This window comes from Meriones unguiculatus, chromosome 6 (genome assembly GCF_030254825.1).
Source record: "Meriones unguiculatus strain TT.TT164.6M chromosome 6, Bangor_MerUng_6.1, whole genome shotgun sequence".
NCBI classification, from domain to species: Eukaryota; Metazoa; Chordata; class Mammalia; order Rodentia; family Muridae; genus Meriones; species Meriones unguiculatus.
This window is the reverse complement of record NC_083354.1, coordinates 8,710,281-8,729,530: the sequence shown is the minus strand read 5'-3', so window position 1 is coordinate 8,729,530 and position 19,250 is coordinate 8,710,281. Positions and strand designations below refer to the sequence as shown.

The 19,250-nt window shown below is 42.1% G+C and overlaps 2 protein-coding genes across 6 annotated transcripts in view; one reads left to right on the top strand and one right to left on the bottom strand.

Annotated features, from left to right (window-relative positions):
* Positions 1-10,440, top strand: part of Myo6 (myosin VI) — a 135,742-nt gene extending 125,302 nt beyond the window's left edge. For 3 of the 5 annotated variants that reach the window (XM_060384696.1, XM_060384694.1, XM_060384697.1), the window contains 3 exons: positions 2,875-2,901; positions 5,633-5,851; positions 6,394-10,440. In XM_060384696.1, coding sequence (XP_060240679.1) covers positions 2,875-2,901; positions 5,633-5,851; positions 6,394-6,593 — 446 coding nt within the window. In that variant the 3' untranslated portion in view covers positions 6,594-10,440. The remainder of the gene's footprint in view (positions 1-2,874; positions 2,902-5,632; positions 5,852-6,393) is intronic. The other 2 variants (XM_060384695.1, XM_060384698.1) reach the window with 1 other exon arrangement.
* Positions 10,441-10,528: 88 nt separating this feature from the next.
* The window catches only part of Impg1 (interphotoreceptor matrix proteoglycan 1), a 106,914-nt gene continuing 98,192 nt past the window's right edge, over positions 10,529-19,250 (bottom strand). Inside the window, exons 15-17 of the mRNA XM_060386099.1 lie at positions 18,649-18,844; positions 14,684-14,750; positions 10,529-13,098 (exon numbers count right to left, since the gene is read on the bottom strand). Coding sequence (XP_060242082.1) covers positions 13,021-13,098; positions 14,684-14,750; positions 18,649-18,844 — 341 coding nt within the window. The 3' untranslated portion in view covers positions 10,529-13,020. The remainder of the gene's footprint in view (positions 13,099-14,683; positions 14,751-18,648; positions 18,845-19,250) is intronic.

Genomic DNA, 19,250 nt, shown 5'->3' with positions numbered 1-19,250 from the left:
CATGATTTTTTTTGAGTAAAAGAGTCAATATAAAATTTCCTTGTGATCTGGTGATCATGATACAAGCATGGTAACCTGTCTTATATGACATTTTAATTTTTAATGACATTTATATGACATTTTAATGTCATGTGTCAAGATACATTGAATATACTTGTTATGGTCAAGTCTAAAGGTAAGAATCGTTTTGTTTGTGCTGACAGAGTTGGACAATACTAAGTACAAAGTTACACACACACACACACAAACACACACACACACACACACACACCAGTATTATACGAGGAGGGCTGGGGATATGTTGGGTCCAGTGCTTGCCTGGCATGTGTTGTTCTTGGCATCACAAAAAGTCCAAACACAAACAAAACAGGTTACACGTGAAAAGGTAAAAGCTACTATCATTAGTTCACTCTGGATGCTCATGAGCTTACATATGAAAATAAGTATTTTTATATTGCTAATCAAGATCTTATTTTCTAAAACTTCCCTTATTTTCACATTTAATTTCGCTCAGTTTTTAGAGTAATTCCCCAAATAACCAAATATACTTGTATTTTTAATATGGGGGCATACATTCCTTCTGGTTCTTTCTAGAATGGAATCATAGTCTAGAAAAGGAAAGGAATTAGTTCTTGTGTTCTCCATTACCATGCTGATTGTCCTCTTTTAAAAAGGTTTACTGCAAATATTACTTTATAATACCATGAGCTTTGCCTAAATGCAGAAACCACTTGAGCCAGAGAGTAGGGCAGGGCACACTGTCACCCTGGCCCAGATGACCTGCAGTCTGAGCTGGATTTTCAGTTTTTGGAAAAGTATTATCTTTAACTTGTGTATGGGTGTTTTTCTGGAATGTATCTCTGCACCACATGTGTGCAGGCCAGAAGAAGGCATTGGATGCCCTGGGACTGGAGTTACAGATGGTTGTTAGCTGCTCCGTGTGGGCTGGGCGTTGAACCTTGGTCTGTTGAAGGAACAGCCAGTGCTCTTAACCACTCAGACATTTCTTCAGCTCCAGATTTTTAAAATTGAAAGCACTAACTGGAGTTCCATTGGTTACCTTGATGCTTTTATCCCATCATAAGTTTTCTTAATCCAGATTAGCATCAACGTGGCAGCAGGTGCCATATGCTCTCAACCCTCGCCCACGTGGCTTCCCAAAGCATCAAGTTTGACTTCTCGGATGCAGTTTAAATTCTCACCGTTTTCCAAGAAAATGAAATTTAGTGTTTGACTAAATTCAGTTAAATGGTAGGACCCCAGTGTTTCCCAGTTGTTGCAAAGAGTCGAACTGTGGTCGGTATTGCTAATAAGGAAGACAGTGCTGGTGATTGTTCGGGGCTGGTTTAAGGCAGAATATAATAGGATGAGGACAATGGTCAACCCTAGCTGAGAGGTGGTAGGTTTTGAAAGGTGGGAGCCCCAGTGAACACTTTTTTCTGTGCATATTGAAAATGACAGTGAGACTCTATGACCTGTTCATTCTTTTCGGATTAAGTTTTTGCCACAAACCATCTTTGTTTTGTGTATACAAGAAACAATAAAACACACACACACAAAGAAAAGCAAGTTGGCTTTTCTTGTACAATTGTAAAGGAAAACTATCTTTACCTTGATGGTTCACACACCTGAATAAGTACACCACAAATGAAGGGGTTTACAGTACTTCATGAAGTTTTAAATCACACAGAAAAGTTTTAACTTTGCCACTTCTTTTGGTTTTAATCTATTTTTGTCCACAATTGAAGCAAAAACATCTTGCTGCTGTAAGTACAGCATTAGGTCAAGGAAAAAAAATTAAGAGTCCTATCCAAAAGTAAAAACAAACTTCGGAATTTTCTGCAAATATAATCAATTTATTAACCTTCATAATTTTATTTTGAGCCATTTTCAGGATAAAAATCTACTTCTGCTTTTATCATGCTTTTCTCTGTGAATTTTTTTATATATAAAATTCAGTCTTACACAGGAATCTGGTTGAAAGGAGGTAACAGGCATTCGGGAGAATTCTGTGCTGTGTGGTTGTTATATTTAGAAGTGTTGAGATTCATTTGAAAGCATGAAATGAGGACACTTTATGATCCACAAAAAGAAAACCTGGTGTCACTGAGTACAAGAGAAATACATTGATAAACTATGGTAAACTTCTATAGTGGTGAATAAGTAGCATTAGTCCCACTTCCTGGCCTGTGTCACTGAGCATGCTCTCACCTCAGTTATCACATAATGAGATTTTCATAAATAATTTTGGCCAGGGGTAAATCACCCACTGGTTGTTTGTAGTTGCTTCAAACCATGGTTTTGGAAATCATTGAATTCAAATACCTAAAGTAAAAATGGCACAAGTTTAAGATTTAAGAAATTTGAACATATTGACTGTAGAAAGCACTAGTGTTTATTATCATTAGTTAGGTTTTATGTCCCAAAATTATAAATGAAGTATAAGTTTTAAATTTTGGTACTCTTTACCTGTGCCTCAAACAGATTTTCCTGAAACATAATTAATCAAAGTAGCTTCTCTCCCTTTCTTTCTTTCTTTCTTTCTTTCTTTCTTTCTTTCTTTCTTTCTTTCTTTCTTTCTTTCTCTTTCTCTCTCTTCTCTCTCTCTCTCTCCTTCCTTCCTTCCTTCCTTCCTTCCTTCCTTCCTTCCTTCCTTCCTTCCTTCCTCTTTCTTTCTTCCTTCTGTGATTTCTGAACATCGTTTTGAATCAGAAGCATGTACTGTAGACAGCTCTTGGAGTCCTTTGCTATAGATGGATGCTTGCACGCGGTCACCACCTCAATTGATGGGATGTGTTTACAAGTTAGGAAAGTGCTCATTTAAACAGCTTTGGCATTTTTACCTTTTCTTCAACATACAATATTTGTTCGCAGATTTTACACCATTTTTGAACAATTCACGTAAGTCAATGGGTGGTAACTCATGCGCTAACTGGAAGAGGGGTTAAAATACTTAATAGAGTACTAACTTTCTGTCAAACACAGTTTTGCTACCTAGTAAGTGGAATTGTAGAACCTTAAACATGGCTGTCTGCATTAAGATACTCGAGATATGATACATTTTCTCAGAGCAAAACATGTATACTGAACAAAGATTGAATACATGATAGTATCATCTGTCAAATTTTTGTGCATTTAAAACTGGGTTTGTACACCTCTTACTGTAGCAAAATGCTGTCTTCACTTCTAGAAGAAACGCTAACTCTTAGGTGCTGGTTTCAGATGCTGCGTTGCGATGGTGCCTGTGTTTCTGTCCAAGGGGATTTGAGTTCTATGTAGTAATAGGCACAAACCTAATAATGGCACTTGCCAGCAGGAAGGGGGAAGATTACTTCCTGTGATGCTCATTCCTTCCATGCCTTAGAAACTTTGGGTCACCTTTAACTATTTTAAGTTCCTAGACTCAGTTGAGCAGTGATATTCATGTGCCAGCTGATTTGGCCTGATTTTTCCAAGTATTTCTTATAATTTACATTTTTGTTTTGTTGTTTGAGGCATCACCTTCACTGTGTAGCTATCCCAGACTGGTTTCCAAGTCTCAGACTTCTGGCCTCAGCTTTCCAAGTGCTAGAGTTTGCTTCTCCATCTCTGACTTTTAGAGGGGGCACAATTGGACGAAAGCAGGTTGTTGAGAAGATTATGTTCAATATTTTAATGCTTCACCAGGCATTTAACTCAGCTGAAGATCTTAGCTCTTTTCAACAAAATACAAGTTCTCTTATTACTAGAAAAGGCTATCACAAAGTTTAGTTTCTTAATTTTACTCAGTGTGTTGACTTTAGGAGGCAGATAGTTTACAAAAGAAGGTAATGAATAAAGACTGTCAGTGCCCTAGTAAATTTCCAATCACTAGTTCACCACCTAGAAGGGTGGGTGTTTTTAAAGTATTTATCTATCCATTTACATTTATTTATTTATCAATTATTTATTCAGTCAGTCATTCAATTGAGGAAGAGTCTCACTCTGTGATTACTGAGCTACCATGTATAACTGAGGGAACAGGAGCAAGAGAACAAGCCCATCTCTATCTCTATGCTAAAGGCCATGCAGGTCCTAATGTCACTAACCAAACTGGCTTCTCACTCATGTCACTAGCAAAACTGGCCTCTCATTCTTTCGTAGGTGTGTGTGGCTTCCTTGAGTGCTTTTCTGCTTTCTCTGACTTGCAAACAAATAAATCTAACTTTCCGTAAGCTCTTGCTGTTTCTTGGCCTAAAAATCTAGAGCAGGAGTATTTTCATCCTTTTGCTGTTTTTACAAGTTCTTAGGAAAGACACACAGTCGTACATGGTTAGCTGTATCGTATACGCTTTCATCGATGCTCTTTGATTTTCAGATCGAGGTTCTTGGAATGGCAGTAAATTGTTGTTCTACTTTCAAAGCTAAGAATATAGAGCGTATAAACAGCCTCGCCAGAATTACGCTGTTCAGCATATAAAGCCATTGCTGTAGGGATGTGTCTACATTTGCACATAAAATAAAAGCCCAGCCATTCGGTACTGAATTGGGCAAGGGTTAGAACTAGCAGAAAAGGAAGATTTTTCTTTTCTTTCTGTTGGCTAGGAAACCCATATATCTGTTGTCACTTCTTTCAGTGGGTTTTCTGCCAAGAAAAATCTCATTTCAAAGTAAGTATTTTTGAGGAAAGGGTCATACTGACTGTTTTTGAGTAGGGTTTTGGAAGATCCATATTTCTCTAAATGCTGTTATTGCCTTAAAAAAAAAAACCCAAAGTTGATAAAAGAAAAATTTTGAATGGATTTCTCTTTTTTGTGGAAAATATAATTAAATGAACAGAACTCTCTGGTTTTAAAATTACCCAGTTTTAAGTAAGCAGTCAAATATAAGTTATTCTTAAACTTTTACTTGAAATCCTTGTAGGAAAAATAACCCGAGACTGTTTGTCTGCTATGTGAATTAATTTCGGGTTACTGATACATCATTTGTGGGACTTGGTACAGGTTCTGTTGCTGGCGGTGGTGGTGGTGGTGGTGGCGGTGGCGGTGGCGGCGGTGTGGCACCCCTGTGTGTGTGCCATATTTTTGTGTATGCACAATGCTTGAGTGTGTTTATGTGTACTGCATGTGTTCATAATGCCTAAATGTGTGTACCGTGTATGTGCACAATGCTTGAATGTGTGTGTGTGTGTGTGTGTGTGTGTACCGTGTATGTGCACAATGCTTGAGAGAGAGAGAGAAGGAGAGAGAGAGAGAGAGAGAGAGAGAGAGAGAGAACCATGTATGGTTCAATACTTGGGTGTGTGTGTACTGTGCATGTGCTCATGCCTGGCCATGTATATATACATACACACATATGTATATATATGCCGTGTGTGTATATGAGCACAATAATTGAGTGTGTCTATGCAGTGTGTATGTGAACAGTATTTTAGTGTGCATATGTGTGCACATGCTCAGTGCCAAGAAACATCTTTCGGCAAAGACATTTCTAAGAAACCCCACTCTGAGTGGGACTCATTAACAGGCAGCTAATACTGACATTTCAAATTTACCAGTAGGAGCCTCTGTTTCCCCCCCCTCCCCGCTTTAAAATTCCCGGTGTATTTTAGGAATGATGTCTGTTTTCTTTTCCCGTGGGCGGCCAGTGTAACGTTGCCTGTTCTGTGTAATAGCTCAGCAGAACCCGGCGGCTCAGCTCCCTGCCAGGCAGCAGGAGATTGAGATGAACCGACAGCAGCGTTTCTTCCGCATCCCCTTCATCCGCCCCGCTGACCAGTACAAAGACCCTCAGAGCAAGAAAAAGGGCTGGTGGTACGCCCACTTTGACGGACCGTGGATTGCTCGGCAGATGGAGCTGCACCCTGACAAGCCACCCATCCTTCTTGTAGCTGGTGTGTATAATTCACAGGAAAAAAAATAATCATACAAAAAATGGATTGTGAAGCCTTAGGTGAAATAGTCTTAATATATAATGTAATAAGTCAGTCGCTGCGTTTCAGAGTTGAATGACAGAGCTTTGCAATTCAGTCTCATTTCCAGTTAATGGAAGATTTACTGATTTACAAAGCAAAATGGTTTTTATGTCTGTTTAGAGAACATAAAAATCTGTCCTAAGAAACTTGTCACTGGTGCTTAATTCTGTCTCTCTCTCTCTGTTTTTTATTTGTTTGTCTGTTTTTTGGTACTGTTTTTGAGGGCACACAGAATTCATGTGAACCCTGATGATTTCTTTAGTCAGTGGTGGGGCTTGCAAATTTTGAGAGTCCTCAGTGGGGGCAAGCATGAGTGATTTCTGGAGAACTTAAGCAGATCTCCATCTTGGAGAGTTACGGGTTCTCAGATCTGTGAGGATTCCGGGGTGTTCCAGGAATAACACTCATAAAAACGCTGCGCGAAGAAGAGATGGTAATCTTGTCACGTCTCCCGTCCACAGGCAAGGATGACATGGAGATGTGTGAGTTGAATCTTGAGGAGACGGGGCTCACTCGGAAGCGTGGCGCTGAGATCCTGCCCAGACAGTTTGAGGAGATCTGGGAGCGCTGTGGAGGCATACAGTACCTTCAGAGCGCCATCGAGAGCAGGCAGGCCCGGCCCACCTACGCCACAGCCATGCTGCAGAACCTGCTCAAGTAGAGCGCAGGCGTCCAGCCCGGCCCTGGACCGACAGGCGGGGAGGTGGCCGGAAGGGCCGCCGCTCCCTTGCCTCTGGTAGAAATGCCTTATGCAAAGTGAACAGATTTTAGTAATCATGGATTTGGTTAATTTGTTCAAGGTTAATTACGGTTGAGGTAGTGGATTCAGGACCTAAGGAGAGAATAGCCCTGATTCCAGCAGTGACCCCTCCCCTCGCCCCACCTCTCCCTGAGCTGTGCTTTCCGCACCTGGACAGATCGGGATCCATCTCACTCTCTGCACACTGACTACCTTAAGTACGCGGTGATTAATCTCAAGGACAGGACGTTTTTTTAAAAACAAGTTTTTAAATGTTTGATTTTTTTAAAAAAGTGTGACACAGTGCCTTATAAGTGAGATAATGAAATCTTAGCTTAATTTTGTGCAAGAATTAAGGTACTTGAACTGATTAAGGGCACAGATGCTTTTGGTCTAAAAGGCCGTATTTTGTCTGCTTTTTTAGAAATCTATGGAAATGGATTCCCCCTTATTGCAGTGTGCCTAGCCCGATTGATCCCCAAGTTCAAGGGTTCTGGAAAGAGCCTTAATGTAGCAAATGTCTTACGTGCAGAGGCGGTGCTGGGTGTGTGCAGTGTAGACGCGGGTGCTTTCCTACCGTGCTCTGTGTTACTCTTGGGATCTCCGCTTCCTAATCCATGGTCAAGGAAAGGAAATTTGGATTACTTGAATGACTGGAAGCTTTGATAATAGCTCTGTTTCCTTTCGGAAGGGACACAGGGTTGAGATGGTGACTCTACTGGACTAAATTCCAATACTTCCCCACTTCTCACCTGTGGTTTCTCGGTTCCAACCTTGTCCAAGTTATTTCATGTGATTTAAGCTGGTATACTGCTTCAGAGAGATCTCTCTTTCTCCTTTCCCTCTTCTAGGCATCTGTTTTGACTTTTGAGACGTGGTAATCGTAGAGCTGTTTTGTAAACTTTGTAATTCAGGAGCCCTTGTATTTAGACCTAGCTAGTTTCACGCTGCAGGTAGGTAGTCTTTAAAACACTCCCTGTGTGTGCTCTTTAGTTATGATCAGATGTTAGCAGCTGGAGCTAATATTTATGACTTTAATATTAGGAACTTAATAAGGACAAAAATACATCAAGGAGTTGTGTTGACACCCAAAGGAGTCTGTATTTTAGAATAAAAGTAGAAAGTAAAATTATTCTTTACACTCCCCCTTGGTTTTAAATACCCTGACCTTTGAAATTTCAGTCTTTTTTTTTTTTTCTTTCTTTCTTTCTTAGAAAGATACCTCAGTTAGGAAAATATTTCCCAGCTGATGAGATTCATGTCTAGAAGCTTCGGGTACTGTTGTCAGAATTGCTCCTTTGAAAATGTCTCGGTACCGAGGTACTTATTTATTATGACACTGTGGAAATGATTGTTTCGTGTTAAGGAAATTAAACCTCTCTATATCCTGATAATTGGAAACGTGAATGGGGTTTTCTCCTGGAGGCTGACTGCTTAGACCCACCCACCGGTGGGTCATTTAGTCCTGTGATTGATGGCAGAAGGTGTAGTTACTGAAATAAACAACCTGTTCTTTCCCGCTCACCTTTCGCCTTTGATTGCTGTCTTTATTTGTGCAGGATACCTTTATTTCCTGGTCAGAATGAATACAGTCTTTGAAACAAAGCAATCTAGTGGCCTAATTGATTCTTCATGACTCGTCAGCTTAGCACTGTTTTCTGAAGCTCTGCTAGCTATGTATCTTCTGGGTCCGTGAATAAGCACTAGATGAAAAGTTAATCAAAATTGGGAATTATTATAGTGACAGAACTTAATTTTTTAAATAATTTATAGGAAATATATGACAGCAAGGCATTGTTGAAAGTCTTTGTGGGTTTTTTGCCTTTGAAAATTCACAGTTATCTCAAACCATTTTCTTCTTAATTATGTCACCCAGGTGTCCTACAGTGTATCTGTTTCAAATAATCTCCTGAGTTAAGTTTGCCAAGCAGGAGAACTGCCCTAATTCAGGCAGGCTTTGAACCTTCCATATGTCATAGCATCCAGATCCTGCCAGGGAAACTTTAGGACATCATTTTTGGGGTCACAGCAGACGTGGTGTTCTGTGAGACCTGGATGCAGCCTCTCTGCCACATTTTGTGGGTTTAGCTCCACAAAGGCTGTGCAAGAGTTAGAAGCCTCCAAGTCAAATAATCTTATTTTAATCAGCCGTTTCAAATTGTAAGTTTAAACCAGAATACTATACACATAGAACTAATACTTGCCAGCTCCAGTTTCTTCCACAGTGTGTGAACATTTTAATAGAATATAGAAAATGATGATGGCAAGTATTTGCATGTTAAATTCAGTTGTGATGCAGTGTCCAGTGCCAGCAGCACATCTGAGATGCATGCTAGCAGGGAGGTGTGCTCTCAGCAAGAACAGGGCGTTTCTAGGAGCCTGGTGTGTTCAAAAGATGCTGCCCCTTCCCTTCGGGGAGACCACCTGGGCACAGGAGTATAAGAAGTAAAATAACGGAGCACCGGCCTACCCTAAAGACATTCTAGCTAGACAGTGTCTCACTCTGGCCTGTAAAGGGTCTTAACCACAGGCACAATAATATTATTAATAATAATAGATATTTATTACATGCCATTGTCATTAATTGCTTTTTTTTCCATGCTGGGGATTGAACCCAGGGCTTCACACAGGCTAGGCTCTACCACAGAGGCACCTCCCTGGCCTTCAGTTGGATATTTTGGAAGATAGTTTCACTCACAGGTTATTAATATGGTTCTCAGGGGATTCATATGTGTAGACCTTTGGTTTCTTGAAATAGCTTTAAAATACTTGGATCAGCAGACTAGTTCTTGAGTTAATCAGTCGGTTAAAACTGAGTTAATGATAGTCTTACTTCTTTATATGAAAAAGTTGTAGAAAGCCAGGGAGGTAGTACAGTTTGGCACTAGACCATGAAAAAGATGCAAGAGCAAAAAGAGTAAAAGTGATGTTTTGTCTGCTCGGCAAATCCCTGGAGACTTACAAAGGATTGTTCCTATATTTCCTGTTTGTCCTTAACACCCGTAAATAACTATTGAGTTTTAATTACTCCCAGAAGATACACTAACAGTGTGTTGGGGCGGGGGAGAGGGAAGAGGACATTTAACGAGGAGGATAAGGATGAGGTGTGGGAGCAGTGATAGCTACGAGCGCACATAGGAGTGGAAGAGAAGGGAAACTGTGCAGCCCCTGAAGGCCGCACCTCAGTTGGAAAACACTCCTACATCCCAGACAGCAACCCCTCCCCCACCCGAGCCCTTGCTGAGGCTTAGGATTCGTCTTGTAGGTCTAGGAGCAGAAATTAAATCTAGTGAACTTATACGTGGGTCGCCTAGCATGTAGATCTTAGCATGTAAGAATGGTGGGTGCAGCCCCACTGCAGGTGCCCCGGGAAGAACTGCCGAGGTAGCGTGGACACAAGCTCATGCCAGGTCGGTGGAGCACCTGCCTGTGTCAATGCCACTTCTTTCAACTATTTTGCTCAAATTCAAATCAGTGTACTAACCCGTGTATGAAGTAGCTTTGGTTCTTGGAAGTTTCCCAGGAGATAGTTAGGAAAAAGAAATTAATGCACATTAAAAACTGCACAGTCTTTAATCTTAATTTTTATCAATATAGAAACTCAATCTCAAACTACAAACAGGCTTCTTAAAAGGCCGCTTTTCACCTCTGGAAACTTGTGTATTTGTAATTGTTAATTTTTTTCTCATTTCACGAAAAGTGTGTATCTAATACTTTCCTAGAATACTGATGTACTGGAAATTCAAATAAATGCCTTATATGGAGAACATCCTTGTGTATCGTGTGCTTTTAATTCAGGGTTTGAAATGTCACACGGATGGGGAGAGAGCCCTGTGCTGAGTGGCTAAATGGAGAGGCAAGCACTCCAGGGGACTGAAAATTTCTACCAATTTTTTTTTTTTTTTTTCGCAATCTCCATGCAGGGAACAGGCAGGGCTCTGTGTGAACTGTTAAGCCCATTTGAGACTGGGAGCAAACATCCGTTTTTGGATGTCTTGGATGTCTCACTCCAAACTCTGACTGATCTGTGAGAAGAGAAAGTTTGTAACACCCCCCCTCCCCCCGACCCAAAGAAGACAATTCCCTAAAGTTTTGAATACCAGTCTGTAGAGCCTGCTCTATTAAGGGGTTCGAATCTTCCGTGTTCCTGGTGGGTATCAGAGTGGAAGGAGGCTAACCTCTTTCTTCACTGCTTTTCTCTAGGTGCCAGAAGATAGATGATCTAAAGAGTAAGAAGCATTTAGCCTAAATTGGGACCTCTCTTCACCTCATATAGAATGTTTTCCCCACCTAGCTTCTCTATAAAACCCTGTCCTGCACTGCTTAGCACAAGCCTGAAATGTGAATGAGTGTCTGGGGTCAGAAGGGGAAGATAATTTTCTCTCCTTATGGAAGCATTTCACTTGCTTGGGGCTGACCTCTCATGCTTTCAGCAATTCCGTTTCCATCTGTGATGTCCCAGGGATATGGGACTGGGTCAGTCTATCCTTCCTTGCTCTATTCTTCACCCTGTGCCCCTGTCACCATTTACCAATTTGGCACTCTTATGCCAGATATAGGGCCTCACTGGTGGGAAGACTGGAGTAGGAATGGACATGAGTGCTCCTTACTTGTGAGACCAACAGGAAGGAATTTAAAAGTCTTGTATCCCGTCAAAATACTGTCTTCCTTATGAGAAAATATTTTGATTTTGGCTTGGTAGCTTTCTTGTTAAAGATTGTTCTCAGTGTTTACTATTTTGTTACCTTAGCAGTATTAAAATGACCTACTTAATTTGCTTTTCAAATCCATGGGATGACTAGTAAAATACAGATATATTTTATTATAAATCTATTAATATAGTACTTACGTTTTTAAACTCAAGATTTTGCCTCAAATATATTTGACAATTAGACATTTGAAAGAGATGCAGGGATATGATTTTTTTTTTTTTTTATCAAGCAGCACAATAAATGCTGAACTGTATTCCACTGGTGCTAATATAGATGCGTACAGGGCAGAGTGAAGACATTGTTCATCCGGTGCAAAGTGGGCACCCTATGCCATTGTCCGGCCACGTCTCTTCAGCTTCTCACCGGTGTGCTGTCTTCCTTCAAACCTTCCTTTGGGCGGCAGCAGGAAGATGTGCATTTCTGAGCCTCGGTTTCCCTTTCTTTTGTAGAGCAGTTCCGAAATCATCAGCAACAAAATAATCTACTGTGTAAGCAAGAACTGCTTATACAAAACCAGAATGGAGAGAGGTGGGGGTGGGAGGGAGGAAGAGAACACACACACACACACACACACACACACACACACACACACGAGGGAGGAGAAGGGGGGAGAGAGAGACTGGAGTGTAGAACAGACATGTAATCATCACAGTGCCCCATACTATATCATACACGAGAAACCTGACTCTCATACAAGTGCTCATCTTTAAAATGAAAATATTTTTAAAATTTAGATTTTTTTACATTTTGTGCATATGAGTGTTTTGCCTCTCCGCATGTATGTGCTGCACAGGGCTGCCTGGTGCCTGCAGCAATCAGTTAGATGAGGGTATTGGATCCCCTGGAGCTGGAATTATAAATAGTTGTGAACGGCCTTGGGGGTGATGGGAACTGAACCTGGACCCCTCTGGGAGAAGATCATCTGTTCTTAACCATTGAGTTATCTCTCTAGCCTGTCTTCCCACACCCAATTAAAAGTTAATTAATTAATTAATTAAATTATGTGGGTGTGTCTGTTTGTGGTTATGTGCACATGAGTAGAAAGACTAGAGGAGGGTGTTTGCATTCTTTGTAGCTGGAGTTATAAATGTGTGTGTGTGTGTGTGTGTGCCATGCAATTTGGGTGTTGGGATGTAAACTCAGGTTCTCTGGAAGAGCAGTATACACTCTTAGACACTTAGCTATATCTCTAGCCCAAATGATAATCTTTTAAATGTATACATTAAAACATAAAACAGCCTGATCCTCAACACTGTACAATTCACAAAGCAAGTTGCACTTGTTGGAAATCAACTTTAAGTAATAAAGACAGAAAGAAGCCATCCTGTTGTGTTTTGTTTTGTTTTGTTTTGTTTTGTTTTGTTTTGTTTCAACATGAGTACCATCCAAAAACAGTCAAATGTTTTAAGTAAAATAAATGTTTTTCCCCTGCTCATGCTTAACCAGTCATCAAATACATAACTATTCTGTAGTTGGAGCATGTTGGTTCTCAGTGTTAACTACATGCCAGGATATCCCTGACGACTGAATATACCTCTCTCCATTTTTCAGAAGCTAACAGAATGGATACACTTTTCTTTAAGAAGTAGAATTGTCTTTCAACATAGTTTAAAATACAATGTGTTTGATTTCAGTTTTTAATTTCCTTCCCAATCCTGATGGTCAGATTCTTTAAATCCTATAGCTGATAGTTCGGAGTTTCGTTTCTTGGCTACCTGGAAGACAGAGTTTTATTATAAGAGCCATGCAAGGTCAAATCAGCAGTTAGAATGGCTTCCATTTATTCTTAACTTTATAACCCACTGGGGCTGCATCCCCCCCCCACTTTTTTTTAAACCTAAATATATGTCCTAGTTGATCAGCTTTTGGGTCAGAGATGGCAAATAGTCTGCACATGAATTTCACGTTTCTTCCTACTTACTTATCGCGGGCACCACCACTCTATTAGAGCATCCTTCCACCAGAAAACACGAGTCCTTCAGCCGCCACAAAGCCCTAACCTTGGAGCAACAGCCCCGATGTTTGTTGTCTCTATTTTAAAGTGAAAAGTCAGTTTCTTTTATTCACCGGGAACCTTCATTTGACGAATGGCCCTTAACTCTCTCTGGTATGTCAAGATTTAATTGCTGTGTGCTTCCTCCCGGATGAAACAAGTTGCCTGTCAGGGTTGACCCTATGCTCAGAATGTTGGCAGCTGAATGCAGTTTTTCTTAGGAAAGCAAATCACCTTTCAAAATAACATCAAATTCTATCAGCATCAGATCCTGTATCCTGTCATCATTCCATGGCCCTTATCTCCCTACTTGATCTGTTTCTTCACTTTTTCCTGGCTTCCAAAATTCAGATGGCACACCTCTTTCCCAGTGTGCAACCGAGTAAAAGGATTCCTTCTAGTTTTCTCGTTACGGCGTCTTCGATTGCATGTCCCCTGTCACCACCTCGGGCCTAAGGAATGTGTTTTATTGTCTCTTGAGTGAGCCATGATTGCCTCTGCTGATTGCTACTAAGACTTCTTATAATTAAAAAGAAATATAGGTAATTTGGGAATAAAACTGTCCAATCTTTTCCCTCAAAATCATTTAAAAGAAACTTGAAGACCTTCAGATTATATATATATATATAACCTGACCATATAGATCACTTATTTTCTTTTTTATAAAACAATCTTGGTAAAATAACTTGTTTAATGAGAAACCTGAACTTTGAAGACTTTCCGAAGTTGATCTTGTTTCACAAACAATGCTGCTTCTACATATGGTTTGCTTTGCATGATTGCTATTTGAAAACAAAAAGAGAATTAAGGCAGGTGTGGCAACTGGTTCCTCCCACCAAAGCACTCCTGAGGCCGAGGCACAGGATGTGAAGCTCATGACCAGCCTGGGCTGGAGAGCTGACTTCAAAAAACAAAGAACAAGAATAACTTGTATGAATAACTCCTAACATATAGTCCGTGCCTTGAATATTATTACTCTAAAATTTTCCGTTTTGCAAAACACATTTGATTACTCATACTTTAGAAAAAAGATTGGGACTATTATAAAATATTTAGTTTATTTCTGTGACATCTTTACATTTACATATTTCAGTTGGTGTGTATTCAGCCTCTATCCCTGCCTCAGGACTTCTCCTTCACTCATATGCAGTTTTGAAAGTTTACCAGATAAAGAATAGGTCATTTATGTATCCCCATGAAAAGTTTTTTTTTTTTTTAAAGCAGGTATGGAACTGGTTCTATTTTTTGTTTTGTTTTCAAAATTCAAACTACTTAAAACCAACATACAAAAGAAAAGCCGATTTTACCTTACTTTGATGACGTAATTTTTTCACGCTTGGTTTGTGAGCTTGGTTTGTGAGGTGATCTGGTGGCCTGTGAGGAAAAAGCAGTGTTGTTACCTTCTGCTTCCACAGTCAGGGCAGCTGCAGTCTCCTGCCATTTTGGATTTGGAACTGTGACAAGTGAAAAAAGCCCAGTACAACTGTGCAGGTGCAGCCTCCAGAGTCTCTCCCTTCAGACGGCTTATTTCTTGGGCACTGGTCTCGGAAGGGTTGACAGAAACTCAAGGGGAGGATAGGAGGGTGAATTCTTCATGCAAGGAGGGCAGTTACTGTTCAAGCCAAGGCCTGGATTGTGACTGCTCTGAGAACTCTTGTCCAGAGTGCTCTTCCAGGAAGGGTTAATTCTGACTGCTGTATGTAATGCCAGACCTTTTTTTTAGATTATGTAATTTCTCTTCATAAGACATGCCTTCACTTTCTATTTTTCATCATAAAATGGGCAGAGTATCTGGAGGATGTTATCATATACAGCTTCCCTCGCAAGTAAACGTTTATTTCTCCTAGTCTTATGTCTATGCACAATTAGGTGTGCAAATGGTTAAAATCAGATGCATTATGAGGGGGGGGGCATGCATAGCAGAAGTAAATTGTGTAATCTGTCTATCACTCAAGACAGAGAACCACGCAAACTATGCCCCCTAGTGGCCAGCTCTTCCTTCCCTGAGGCCCTGTGACAGAGGCTCCGGGCTCCAGCCGGCGGTCCTCCAGTCCTCTCAGTCATGCGACCCACTGTCAGTCTTACTAGTGCGTCCCTGTCTGATCCGTGCTGTCCCATCACCTTGCTGCTTCTGTAATTCCATGTGAGACCTCATTTTCAACTCTTTCGGTAAGAGGCCGAGAACCTAGAAGCGCCTGGCCCAGACTTGTTAGTAAGTACAACTTTAAAAATTGTTTGAAAAGTGGAGTACCCAACTCGCTTTTATTTCCTAGAGACGCTGACAAAAAGACATTTCTGGTGTACAGGTCCACGAGCAGTGATCATTATCAGAACTGGTGCTGCCCTGGGCTCCACATTCTCGACCCTGGGTGTTATTAACCTTTTAGCCAAACACGGAGGATCTTAACTGCTTGGACATCCCTGCCGACTGAGCGTGCTCTGTATTCATTGGTCTTTGGATTTCTTCTGTGAATAGTACCTCTGTATCCATTGCTCACTTTATCATTAGGATGTTTCTCTTTTATTGACATTCTGGGTCTGATTATTATGGACACTAGTTTGTCTACAGGATAGACAATATTTTTCCTTAATCTTATTGTTTACATGTAGGTTTCATTTTGGACTCCCCCTCCTTGCTTGTGTCTGCCAGGGAAATATTTAATGTCTTCTGTGATTTGTGTCTCATTGGGGTGACCCTTTTAGACTATAGAAATCTGTTTTGTTTTACCGTGAAGGGGTCTGGAAACTGGAACTGGCCAGTCTTGAACTTGCAGGAGTTGTCCTGCCTCTGTGTCTGAAGTGCTGGGCTACCATACCGGGTTCAAAAGTCATTAAAATGTATTCTCTTCATGCTTAGGCACCCCGGCTTTTGTACTCCAGCCCCGAGTGGCTAGTTCATTCTTCCTTTGTTGATCTGTGCTGCTTTCTAATAGAGATTCCCTGGGGTAGAAGGATCGGAGGTTGCCTTTACTCTGTTGAGCACCCGTCTTGGTGTTGCAAATATCATTTTGTGCCGCTTTGCTATCTGACGGAGAAACCACACCTCACTGTACTTGATCACCTTACACTTTCTCGTTTCCAAAGGAACTTTAGAAACAGAATGTCAAAACCCACAGGGAACTGTGTTAGCGCCTTAGCTGTAATGGATGTAGAGACAGCCCATTGGAACACCACCGGCTTCACTTCTCCAGTGGATACCCTGTGGGGCATGTGCTCAGGAAAGCGCTTTGTGATGGCCGCAGGAACCTCATGGCTGGGCTCTCTCAGTCTTATCATCTGATAAGGAGACTGCATCTTAGAGAAGGAATACACGCGTGATTACTTGGCCGTTTCTAGGTCACTTGGTCATTTCTAACCTGATCACTAGACTATACTTTTAACCACAATCTGACCCCAGAGCGTAGCTTCTGAGTCACGGTCAGGTAATTATTTTAAAAGTGTTGATGCTTTAATAGGATGGGGTGAGAATTATAAAGAAGAAAAGAAGCCTCTCTAGTTTCCTGCAGACGGAGTTTTGGGAGTTAGATGGCCATGTGGCCTTGTGTGGTGCCGGGGAGTGTGGGAGTGTGGCCACTTGAGTGAGCAAGAGGGGAGTGAGGGAACCAGAACCGCCTGCCAACCACCTCACACACTGACAGCAAGCAGGTGTTTAGTTGTGTGCCTGGAGGTTGTGGCTGAGAAAGGCTGGCCATGTTCTCAGAAGTGGCCCATGACCGGCCCATGCCAAAGCCCTTGAGAGCAGAGGTTATAATGCAGACCCTTCCTGTGTGTCCTAGGGTCTGAGGAGAACGAGACACCTTGTGTTTCCTGTTCCCTCCTAAGCACACAGTGATGTCTGATCAAGTCTCAGTTCCTTTCCATGCCCACTGAAGAGCTTCCCTCCTCCATTCTGATTTGGGTAGAAATCGCCTCATAACACTTATGAAGAACGGACTACTGTAGTCATGACAAATGAGACTGTAGAAAATACTTCATAACAGGAGGAAATGTTCAGGGTTAAAAAAAGCCAAACCGATGGACTGTGGAGATGGCTCACTGGATAAAGTTCCTGTCTTGCAGCAATGAGGACCTGAGTTCAGGTCCCCAGTATGCCTGAAAAGCCTGACGGGGTGAGTGTTTAATACCAGTGCTTCTCTGGCAAGATGGAAAGTGAAATGAAACCCGGGGAAGCTTGTATCAAGCTAGCCTGGCATACCAAGCAGTGCACAAAAGACTCTGTCTCAAGCAAGGAGGCGAGGAGGAAGGTAAGGAATGACACCCAAGGTTGATCCCTACGCATTTAGTGACACATGTACCCACACACACGTACACACACACACACAGATGCACGCATGTTCGCACTTGAGCACACACACAGGCACACACATGGAAGGGAGAGAGCATAAGAGTGAGCCGAGTATAAAACAAGCCAGCCTGGTTCCATGTTTTGTTAGGAAATCCTTACATAATTCTACAGAAATATGGGCCTCAGGAGAGAATGAGAGATGTGATGAGTGACCCTGGCCTTGGCCTACAGCACCGACACCGAGGCCATAGTGAAACAGCCCGCTGGCTTCCAGCTTGCTGAGCTTTTTAGATTTCTTATGAGGACTGATGCTGTTGGGCTTCTGGACAGAATGCCCCACATCTCAGCCATACCCCTCCACACACACACACACACACCCACACACACACACACGCTTGCGGAAGGCAGTAAAGCGACTCAGGTCTTTTTTGCTTCTCTTCGGGACAAGTGCAGCTACTAACAGAAGCCTTGCACGGGGCTCCCAGCTGTGATCCTTGCATGGCAGTCCCAGCTGTACGGGAGTCCTGACCCCACCTCTGAGTCAGAAGCAGGGCAGAGGAAGCTGAGAGGAGTATGTTTTCACAACACTCCTGGAGATTCCATTGCCTGCTGAACTTGGAGAATCCCAGTTCTAAGCATCATATGATTTCCTTCACCTACAAAAATACTTTTTTTTTTTTTTTTTGTTACTAACACAACATGCAGAACACTGTAAATGTATCATTCTGACTCCCCGAATATCACCTGGGTGCATTCTAGTGTATTTGCATTCACGGGTGAGGGCACATTGAAGAGGCTCTTGGCAAGCAGGACCCTGCATCGACATAGCCCCCTGCCTTGTTCACGTAAACAATTTGGCTTAAAATATCCAGAACAGAACTTTTGACTGGCGGTCTAGAAGAGCACACGAGTTCATCCGCACGGCAGCATTCTCGGAGTATGAGGCGCGGGTTCTTCTTGGGGCTGCAGCCCACATGCTCGACTCACCTGCATGGAGCTGCCTGTCCTCCTCCAGCCTCACACGTCTTCCCGGGGGGACAGAAGTTCAGGTCCTGGTAGTCCAGGGCCCCGTGCCTCTCATGACCCTGTCTGCAGCGACACTCCGCTTCCTCTGTCCACTCATTCTTCACACACTGGGCAAATTTGCCGCAGTCTACGAATCTGCAGGGATCCGCCTGATCAGCTGCAAGAGACCACAGGTTTTGACAAATGTGTGGATGTCCAAACAGTGTGACTAGCAGCAGTTAAAGGTGAGTGAGCAAATGCATTGCCATGGCCCCGTTTTTTGGAGTGGGTTGTGCTGTAGTGGTTAAGCTGGAGGAAAGCGAGAAGCACACTTCCTGTCTTTGATAAATGAATCTAGATCAGGGCGATAATATATTTAGCTCCCACTATAATTATGTACAGACTTTAGAGCGCAGCAAAGTCATCTGGAGGCCTTGTTCACACAGGAGGAGGATTATAAATCTAGAACACCGCAGGACGCTTCACTCTGGGAGCACCCTGGCTCCATCAGCCTACTCTTGCTCCTACAGAACTGACACCAGTCCCACAGCTAAGCAGCAAGTGGCCAGAGTCCCCAAGTCCTG